At 44.0% G+C, this 10,981-nt stretch overlaps 1 protein-coding gene across 1 annotated transcript; it reads right to left on the bottom strand.

The window, feature by feature from the left end:
- Positions 1–4,155: 4,155 nt before the first annotated feature.
- On the bottom strand, positions 4,156–10,963 carry Smkr1 (small lysine rich protein 1). Its single transcript, XM_059257498.1, has 2 exons — positions 10,724–10,963; positions 4,156–4,684 (listed from the first exon to the last, which is right to left on the bottom strand). The coding sequence occupies exons 1-2, from the start codon at positions 10,946–10,948 to the stop codon at positions 4,481–4,483; spliced, it is 429 nt and encodes a 142-aa protein (XP_059113481.1). The 5' UTR covers positions 10,949–10,963; the 3' UTR covers positions 4,156–4,480.
- Between the last annotated feature and the right edge of the window lie 18 nt (positions 10,964–10,981).

The following is a 10,981-nucleotide window of genomic DNA, read 5'->3' as shown; positions in this document are numbered from 1 at the left end:
GGAGGAATAGCCCCGCCAGGAAATAATCGAATTGAGGGCTGAAATCAATAAAATAGAAACAAAGAGAACAAACAAAGAATCAATGAAACAAAGAGTTAGTTCTTTGAGAAAATCAACAAGCTAGACAAACCCTTATCCAAACTAACCAAAAGGCAGAGAGAGAACATCCAAATGAACAAAATCAGAAACGAAAAGAGAGACATAACAACAGACACTGAGGAAATCCAGAAAATTATCAGGTCATACTTCAAAAACCTGTACTCCACAAAATTGGAAAATCTAAAAGAAGTGGACAATTTTCTGGATAGATACCACATACCAAAATTAAATCAAGACCAGATAAACCATTTAAATAGACCTATAACCCCTAAGGAAATAGAAGCAGTCATTAAAAGTCTCCCAACCAAAAACAAACAAACAAAAACAAACCCAGAGCTTGATGGTTTCAGCACAGAATTCTACCAGAATTTCAAAGAAGAGCTAATACCAATACTCCTCAAATTGTTCCACACAATAGAAACAGAAGGAACATTTCCAAACTCCTTTTATGAGGCTATAGTTACCCTGATACCTAAATCACACAAAGATGCAACAAAGAAAGAGAAGACAGACCAATCTCCTTCATGAATATCGATGCAAAAATACTCAATAAAATACTGGCAAACCGAATCCAAGGACACATCAAAAAAAAAATCATCCACCATGATCAAGTAGACTTCATCCCAGAGATGCAGGGATAGTTCAACATACGAAAATCTGTTAATGTAATCCATCACATAAACAAACTGAAAGAAAAAAAAACACATGATCATCTCATTAGATGCTGAAAAAGCCTTTGACAAAATCCAACACCCCTTCATAATAAAGGTTCTAGAGAGATCTGGAATACAAGGAACATACCTAAACATAATAAGGGCAATATATAGCAATCCAACAGCCAACATCAAATTAAATAGAGAGAAACTCAAAGTGATTCCACTAAAATCAGGAACAAGACAAGGCTGTTCACTCTCTCCATATCTATTCGATATAGTACACTAAGTTCTAGCTAGAGCAATAAGACAACAGAAGGAGATCAAGGATATACATATTGGAAAGGAAGAAGTCAAACTTTCACTATTTGCAGATGATATGATAGTATACACAAGTGACCCCAAAAATTCTACCAGGGAACTCCTACAGCTGATAAACACCTTTAGTTATGTCGTGGGACACAAGATTAACTAAAAAATATCAGTAGCTCTCCTATATACAAAAGATAAACGGGCTGAAAAAGAAATCAGAGAAATACCACCCTTTACAATAGCCACAAATAATATAAAATACCTTGGAGTAACTCTAACCAAACAAGTGAAAGACCTATAACTTTAAGTCTTTGAAGAAAGAAATTGAAGAAGATAATCAGAAAATGGAAAGATCTCCCATGCTCATGGATAGGTAGGATTAACATAATAAAAATGACAATCTTACCAAAAGCAATCTATAGATTCAATGCAATCCCCATTAAAATCCCAATACAATTCTTCATAGACCTCAAAAGAACAATACTCAACTTCATATGGAAAAACAAAAAACCCAGGTTAGCCAAAACAATCCTGTACAATAAAGGAATTTCTGGAGACATCACCATCCCTGTCCTCAAGCTCTACTATAGAGCTATAGTAATAAAAACAGCTTGGTATCAGCATAAAAACAGACACATGGACCAATGGAATGGAATTGAAGACCCTGACACTAATCTGCACAAATATGAACACCTGATTTTTGACAAAGAAGCCAAAACTGTACAATGGAAAAAAGAAAGCATCTTCAACAAATGGTGCTGGCATAACTGGATGTCAACATGTAGAAGATTGCAAATCTATCTATCATGCACAAAACTCAAGTCCAAGTGGATCAAATATCTCAACATAAATCCAGTTACACTGAACTTGATAGAAGAGAAAGTGGGAAGTAGCCTTGAATGCATTGGCACAGGAGACCACTTCCTAAATATAACACCAGTAGCACAGACACTGAGAGCAACAATTAATAAATGGGACCTCCTGAAACCAAGAAGTTTCTGTAAGGCAAAGGACAGGGTCAACAAGACAAAACAGAAGCCTACAGAATGGGAAAAGTTCTTTACCAACCCCACATCAGATAGAGGGTTGATCTCCAAAATATATAAAGAACTCAAGAAACTAGACATGAAAATACCAAATAATCCATTTTTTAAAAATGGGGTACAGATCTAAACAGAATTCTCAACAGAAGAATCTCAAATAGCTGAGATCCATTTAAAGACATGCTCAACATCCTTAGTCATCAGGGAAATGCAAATCAAAATGACTCTGAGATACTATCTTACATCTGTCAGAACAGCTAAGATCAAAAACACTGAGGACAGCTTATGTTTGAGAGGATGTGGAGTAAGGGGAACACTCCTCCACTGTTGGTGCAAACTTGTACAGCCACTTTAGAAATCAGTATGTCGACTTCTCAGAAAATTGGGAATCAATCTACCTTAAGACCCAGTGATACCACTCTTGGGCATATACCCAAGGGATGCTCAATCATACCACAAGGACATTTGCTTAACTATGTTCATAGCAGCATTATTTGTAATAGCCAGAACCTGGAAACAACCTAGATGCCCCTCAACCGAAGAATGGATAAAGAAAATGTAGTACATTTACACAATGGAGTACTACTCAGCAGTAAAAAACAATGGCATCATGAAATTTGCAGGCAAATGTGTGGAACTAGAACATATCATCCTGAGTGAGGTAACCCAGACTCAGAAAGACAAACACAGTATGTACTCACTTGTAAGTGGATACTAGATGTAAAGCAAAGGATAACCAGACTACAACCCACAGCTCCAGAGAAGCTAGGGAATGAGGAGGACTCTAAGAGGGATGCATGGATCACCCTGGGAAGGGGAAATAGATGAGATCTCCTGGGTAAATTGGGGGTGGGGAGGCAGTAGAGGGGAAGGGATAGAGGATGAGAACATGAGGAAACAGGATGGTTGAGCTACGGGATGGGGTGGGAGAGCAAAGAAAGAAATGTCTTGATAGAGGGAGACATCATGAGGATAGGGAGAAACTTGGTGCCAGGGAAATTCCCAGGAATCCACAAGGATGATCCCAGCTAAGACTACTAGCAATAGTGGAGAGGTTCTGAACTGGCCTTCCCCTGTAATCAGATTGGTGAATACCCTAACTGTCATCATAGAGCCTTCATCCAGTAATTGATGGAAGCAGATGCAGAGATCCGCAGGCGAGCACCAGGCCGAGCTCCAGGAGTCCAGTCGAAGAGAGAGAAGAGGGATTCTATGAGCAAGGGGGGTCAAGATCATGATGAGGAAATGTACAGAGACAGCTGAACCAAGCTCGTGGGAACTCCTGAACTCTAGACCAACAGCTGTGGAGCCTGCACGGCTCTGAACTAGACCCACTGCATGTGGGACACAGTTGTGTAGCTTGGTCTGTTTGGGGGCCCCTGGCAGTGTGATCAGGATCCATCCCTGGTGTATGAGCTGGCTTTTTGGAGCCCATTCCCTTATTGTGGGACACCTTGCTCAGCCTTGATGCAGTGGGGAGAGGCTTGGTCCTACCTCAACTGAATGTACCAGGCTTTGTTGACTCCCCATGGGAGGCCTTACCCTTTTGGAGGAGTGGGTAGTGGGTGGGTGGGTGGGGATGTGGGGGAGGGCGGGGAGGAGGGATGGGAGGGAAACTGTGGTTGGTATGTAAAATGAATAAAAAAAATTTGCTTAAAAAGGGGGAAAGATTAGGGGTAACTTAATGGCAGTGCCCTTCCTGAGGAGAGGCCCCAGGCTCATCCAGCATTAAAAAAAAAACCCAGCCGGGCGGTGGTGGCGCACGCCTTTAATCCCAGCACTCGAGAGGCAGAGCCAGGCAGATCTCTGTGAGTTCGAGGCCAGCCTGGTCTCCAAAGCGAGTTCCAGGAAAGGTGCAAAGCTACACAGAGAAACCCTGTCTCGAAAAACCAAAAAAAAAAAAAAAAAAAAAAAAACCCCAAAACCCAAAACCAACCACAGCAGAAAATGCCCAAGAGGAAGGTGTTCACAAGGGAGGCCTGTGCTTCCTGCCTCGTCCTCTCTAAACAACCCCTCTCACAAAAGAAATGACTTATGCAAATGGGAGCTGCCTTTTGAGAACAAGGTTTAATTCAGGTCCAGAACTATGATTATATTACGATAAAAATCACTACCAATGCCAGCGTTGCCTTTAAGAACCACTTGGGTTTGGTTTTCCCGATTACTTCTGAAAAACCAAAGGGAAGCCACCTAGTGTCTGGCTTAGCTGTGGCAATAAACATGCATTTACCTTATTTACCCCAGAGAAGTGCACTGGCTACGTGTTTCTCGTTGTCTCCAGTAGTCTAGTTCACCTGTCGGCATTGAGCTGGCCTGAATGCTTTCTCCCACTTCCTGTTCTTTGAAACCAAGACATGCTTTGAATTCTATCACTTAAATCTTGCTTTTCCCCCTCTTCCCCTTGGGTGCGCCTGGCCAAGTGTAGCCTCGAAGATACAGGCAGTCAGCGACGTTGTGGGCGATGTAGTAGAGGTTCAGCATGGCGGCAGGGCTGAGGATGTCCGGTTCCGGCCTCTTCTGCTTCTGCTTCTTCCCGCTAGTCTTGGCCCGGGCTTTCCCTTTCTTCCCTTTACCTGACTTTCAAAGGCAAGTACAGACATGGGAGAAAATTAGTTTCTATCACTTCATCCCCTTCATGGGATTCTCTCCATTCTTTCTTTTTCTATTTTTCTTTCTTTTTTTCTTTTTGGAGACAGGGTCTCACCATCTAGACCAGGCTGGCCTTGAACTCACAGAGATCTGCCTGACTCTGCCTCCCAAGTGCTGGGCTCAAAGGCATGTGCCATCAAGCCCTGCCTTGAAGTAATTTTCTACATTCCTTATTGATTTGAAGGGGGAAAAAAGCCTAAAAGGACAAAAAACCCAAAACAACAACAACAACAACGAAGTGTCACAACAAATATGTTTGTGTGTTCAAAACAATTCAAAGATTCCCAACAGAGTTGATTAACGTTGGAGGAAATGAAAAAATGCTAATTATTCGGATTTGATGTCTATACGTATATATCTCACATTATTGTATTGCATCCCACAGATATGTACAAATATCCCTTATCATTTTAAAAAAAAAATGCTTGCCTGGAGCAGGAGAATCAAATGCAAGCTAGTGTGCCATTCATATTTAAAGAAACCCAACCCAATGGGATGCATGGCGCTTGCACGGCCCTTGTGTGGCACTTTCTTGCGTTCTTATTTGCATAAGCTTTGAACAGGCATTTTTGAGGGAAACAGTGAAACCTGTCTGTTAGGTCTGATAATGGCATTTGCTGTGCACATGTCTCGGAGAGGCACACTGAAACTGCAGAGACAAAACAGAAGACTAGTCATTTGCTTTCCAATACTGAGGTTCCCTCTGTGCCTACTGAAGAACAGAAACCACAGACAGACCTCTTGATACTTTCTGAACCCAAGGAGTGGGCCTATGGGGATTTATTTTATAAACTATTCTTGCATATTTCTGGAGGGGTGCATACTAAAAATTAAACTTAAAGCAACTTATACAGACAGGAGAGTGGTCCATATTTTGGTACTTGCTATGCAAGTACTTTTTACCTAAGCAGTCATGGGATTTAAGTGAGATGTGGATGCAGGATAACAGACTCAGTGTCTGAAGCAAGCACCTGGGCAAACGATCCTGCTGTCCTCTTTATCACCACAATGCGCTTCACGGTGGACAGGCACCGTTCCTATCTTCAAAATGACACAGCAGGGCCTCAGCAAGGTCACTTGGTAGACATCCAGTGACAGCCACCAGGCCCAGAGCCCACGCTCTTTGTGTGACTAGCTGAAGAGGCCAGGGCTCTCTAGGAACAGTTAGCGGGACTGGCAGTGACACACTGAACTGAAGGTCTCTAAGTCCCATGGCCACCTCACACATAGAGAAAATGACAGATGGGCGAGCATTACTAAAGTGTCTCTTCTAGTTAGGGGAAGAGGGAGAACATATAAATTATTAGGGCTTAACAAAGGCTAAATATTTACATACAACAGATATCTCATTGATTAAATTTCACTTTAATGTCCCAAGTTAAACAAATAAAAGTTGGCGTGTTTACAATACTAAAATGTATTTTTGTCAGGCGAAATGCAGTATATTCTTAGATACTATGTCCAGGATTCTCTCTCTACAGCATATAGTGCTGCAATAATGAAGGTCCATTAGCAAAACAAAAGCAAAGAACCCCAATTAATACTTGAACCACACCAAACAAACAAACAAACAAACAAACAAACAAAAAGCCCTCAAAACTGATCATAGACCTCAACATAAAACCCCAAATCACAAAACCTCTCGAGACCTTTATGACTTTCAGTTTGGCAAAGATTTCTTGGATATGACATCAGAAGGACAGCCCATGTGCTGTGGTTTGGCTGTGAAATGTTCCCCATAGGTCTGTGTGTTTGGACACTTGGTTCCCAGCTGGTTGGGCCAGGGCGGAGCAGGGCAGGGCAGGGTGGACTTTGAGGCTTTACAGCTGGGCCCCCCTTGCTGCTCTCTTTTCCCCGGTGGCCAGCTGACGTCACACTCCTGTAGCCACGCCTTCCCCACCATGAGGACTATCTCCTTCGGAACTGTAAGCCAAAGTAAACCCTTTCTCCTCAGTTTCATCACGGAATTCAATCACAGCAACAGAAAAAGAAAGAACATGTCATGAAGAACAAGTTGCTAAGTTCGCAATCAAAAAGTAAAACATCTGCTTTCCAAAAGAGAATGGAAGCCAAGCCAGAGACCGGGAGAAAATAATTCGAAATCAAGCATATGATAAAGGCCTACCTCCACAATAAAGAACGCTCAAAACACAATAGTAAGAGGGCCACCCAATAAAAATCTGCAAAATATTCAAATTTTTCTTTCCTGAAAAAGAGACATGGGACATAAGCTCATAAACAGACTTAACATTGTTAGACATTAGACATATACAATGAAAACTACAAGATACCCAACACACATGGATTAGAATGGCTGGTTATATGACTGACCATATCAAGTGATGGTGAGGAAATGGAGGGACCGGAACTCTCATTCACTGTTGGTGGAGATTGAAACTGACAGAACTGCTTTGGAAGACAGTCTGGCACTTTCTTTTTAAGTTAAACACTCCCCTTGCATTTGACCTAGCCATTCTATTCCTAAAGAAGTGAAAGCACATTCTATTTAAAGACTTGTACATAACTTCTCAAAGCAGCTTAACCTGTCAGAGCTACAAGCAGAAATGCTCTCAAATGTTTCTCAGCAAATAAATGGATAAACATATTGTGGTATAACCATAAAGTGGAACACTACTGAGCAATGAGAAAAGAATAACTAAATGAATGAATTTCAAAGTGATTAAGTAAAATAATGCACATTAGCTGGGCCTGGTGGGCACGCCTTTAATCCCAGCATTCAGGAGGCAGAGGTAGGTGAATTTCTATGAGTTTGGGGTCAGCCTGGTTTATGTAGTGAGTTCCAAGGCAGCTGGGACTGCATAGTGACAATCTATCTCAGAAGTAAATAAACACATACATAAGTAAAAAAGGCAGCCCCCCAAAGCTAATAATGGTATATCCTGTATGGAGAACATATCGTAAGCACCTTTACACATTAAGTCATCTCGCCGGCAACCATCCATCCCTTCGGTTGGTTCACTGAAACCCTGTGCCTCCATTCTTGGTCTCAGATCACAATTTAGAACCTTAAAAACTCCATAAGGAAAACTACTTGGCTATGTCTATGCTGGCTTTCTTTCTAGCTCCCAAACTTGCCAAGTTCCTCCTGTTTCTGGAGGCCCTGCTTCTTCTGCAGGCTTTTCCCTGTACTATAGAGCCTGTAGGCTTTCAGATAACTGAAGGGGAATAATTTGTTTTATCTCTTCCTTCTGACTCTACTCAAATATCACTCCTTTATAAAGACCTCCCCAGGCTCCTGGAGGCACTAGATATGCAGGTCAGTAGTAAAGCCCTTGCCTAGCATGTACAGTGGTCTGGACTCAATTCCCACTACCAGCAAATAAGAACAACCTCCCTGACACAGTGTCCATTTTTTCCTGTACCTAGATCATACAACCTCTTACTGTATCATATACGTCAACATATACATCAACAAACAAATGAACATAAATGGAGTCTATCTCAGGCAAGGTGTTGGTTCCAAGTCCTCACAGAGTCTAACTGTAAACTGCTCCCTCCACAAGGCCTTTGCCTCTGAAGCATCATTTTCTAGCCCCTTTCCTGAGGCATTTACTACTGTGTTAGTTACTTTTCTGTTGCTGTGCTAAAACACCATGACCAAAAACGATTTATGGAGGAGCAAGATTACTTCCAGCTTACAAAGGGACATTTCATAATAGTGAGGGAGGCCTGGTAGCAGGTGGCCAGGGCGGGAAACTGAGAGTGAACTGGGAGCGAGGTGAGGCTATGAAATCTCAAAGCCCTCCTACAATGACGTACTTCCTCCAGAAAGGCTGCATACCTCCATAAAGAGTGCTGCCAACTGGGGACCAAGTATTCACATATCTGAGTTTATGGGGACATTTCTCACTGAAAACATTGCAATTAGAGGGTTTGCTTGTGAGCTTACCACCGAATTCCTTAGCCTAAACCATTATCTGGTACACCAAATGGATGAACAGGATTTGCTGAGTGAATAAATAAATTGCACTAGATGCTGTGTTGGTTTGGATCTGAAATGTCCCTAACAGGTCCGTGTTTGGATTGTTTATTCCCAAGAGGGCCTTGAGGAGCCTTTAGGAGATGGGGCTAGGTGCCCGAAGCAGGTCATACTGTCTCCGCTTTCTGACCTGCCACCATGTGAACAGCTACAGTCAATCCACTGCCATGAACTCTGCCATGCCTTCTCCACTATGAGGGACTGGAACTTGAGAGTGTAAACCTGAATAAGCTTAGCTACTAAACTGTTTCTTCAGGTATTTCAGGTCCTAGCCACCTGAAAAGGAATTAATATAGATGCAATGCAGGTACAGAGTGCAGAAGAGAAACAAGTATTTCTGTTGCTCTCAAGTTCAAGATGCCCTTTTTATTCATTCAACAAGTATTTCCAAACTCCTACTGTGTCCCTGTCTGTGTATTAGAGACAGAGGAGAGTCCTGTCCTCATGAGGCTCAGTCCAGTGAGGGAAAAAGACACCCGCCTTTTATCACAAACACATTGATGAAACAACCACGCTGGGAAAGAGGGGCCTAGGAGCATCTGGCATCATGGCAGGACAGGCAGAAATATAAGGCATGGTCCTGGAGAGTAGGACGAAAGGTCAGAGGATTTGTAAGCAGAACGAACAGCCCAATAGGACGTGGAGGTCGGAGAGACCACGCAAAGATGAAGAGACCCAGTGAGATCAGAGTGTCTGTGCACAGACAAATGGGGTGACGGTGGGGTGGGGAATCCAGTCTGGCAAGCGAGTGCAGAGCAGCTCAGGCCTCTGGGCTGTAAACTAACAAGTTGGACATCTAAAAGCAGAGGGAAGCTTTGTAAATCATTCAGCTTCACTTTCCTGCATCTGGAAAGAAAACAGTAGCAATATATAAATTTAAGTCAAGAGACACAGCACTTTTAATGCTATACTTAGTTTCAGAAGGAAGTGGAAGGACCAAGGACTTACCAAACACATTCCCACATTGCAGGTTAAAGGAAAGCAAGACTGGCAGGAGCCTGAAGTGAGGTGCAAAGGGTTATGGGTGCTGACCCAACAAGAGGAAGCAGGAGGCATTTCTAGTGTAGGAGATAGAAAGATGAGTAATCCAGGTAGGGCAGGTTACAAGGAAATTTTCGGAAGAACATAGGTCTAGTGCGGGGAATGCTTTTTTTAAAGCAGAAATGGTAATATGATAAACGTGCCAGCAATTGAGGCCTCTTTAACATGGATGCTGAGCGGCGAGTTCCGACAGCGCAGACTTCACTTAGCGGCTAACAGTGAGTCCCTGAGGACTGTGGAAAGGGACAACAAAACCAAAGCCATTCTAGAAAGAAAAATGAGACTGGGGAGAGGTCACCAACTGCAGGATGCGGGCTGAAGAACAGGAATACTGGCAGAAGTAGGGGTAAGGAAGGGTGGGGTTAGGTGTAGTATGGACGCCCCCATCTCCCTCCAGGGCCGACCTTACTTTCTACAAAGAATCCCACCCTGCAACTCAGAGCAGCCTGGACAGTCCCTATTGGCATATACTTAAGTTTTGGGGTTCCAAACCTCGTCGCTGATCTCCCTCTATTTTCCACACGCCAAAGCATCTTTTAGGAGCGAAAGAAACAGCACAGGACCAAGGGACGAAAACCGTCTCACAGAAAGGGTGCAGCCTGCATCTGCTGCTGCCGTCCAGCAGATGCAGACTACCTTAAGTCCCTCTCAGACCGCTCCCTCCCACGACACGCTGGGTAGAACTGTACCCGGTGGCGATGACAGAAGACGAGGTGGAAGCTCTAAGGCTACCGGGGTTAAGGCGAGCGCTGGCGAACCTCTCCCACTTCAAGATGCATAATCCCACGGCCGTTTCTTTCTCATCTGAGCAGGTGATTGTTAACACCAGTCCCCAGTCTCGAAAGTCAGACACCCCCCCCCCACTCCCGGCGTCGAGGTCCCCGCGCCCCCTCCTGCCGCTCCCCTGGCCCCCGCCACGCTCTCACCTGCCCATTGCCGCCTGCCCCCGCCGTGGCCTCAGTTGAGTGCCCTCGCCGTGTGCGGGGGCACAGATGCTTTTGGGGGAGCTGGGCGGGCTCAGCAAGCTGCCAGCCACTGGGCCGCTGGTCAAGGCCCGGCTCACCGGATTCTCGGGGCTGGGCGGCGCGGTACTCAGAGACCACCTTGCAGACCACTTGGGTCTTGCTCACCAACGCCGCCCAACTACGCATTGTTTACTGTTGCTAAGGTACCGGGGCGGGGCG

The sequence above is a fragment of the Peromyscus eremicus genome, chromosome 3, assembly GCF_949786415.1.
Source record: "Peromyscus eremicus chromosome 3, PerEre_H2_v1, whole genome shotgun sequence".
NCBI classification, from domain to species: domain Eukaryota; kingdom Metazoa; phylum Chordata; class Mammalia; order Rodentia; family Cricetidae; genus Peromyscus; species Peromyscus eremicus.
Note: the sequence above shows the minus strand (reverse complement) of the source record. Positions and strands in the feature narration are given on the sequence as shown.

Coding starts and splice junctions, on each gene's coding strand:
- Smkr1 (XM_059257498.1), bottom strand. CDS start 10,948: ATGCGTAGTTGGGCGGCGTTGGTGAGCAAGACCCAAGTGGTCTGCAAG. Junction 4,685..10,723: donor GGGCAGGCGGCAATGGGCAG/GTGAGAGCGTGG, acceptor TGCCTTTGAAAG/TCAGGTAAAGGGAAGAAAGG.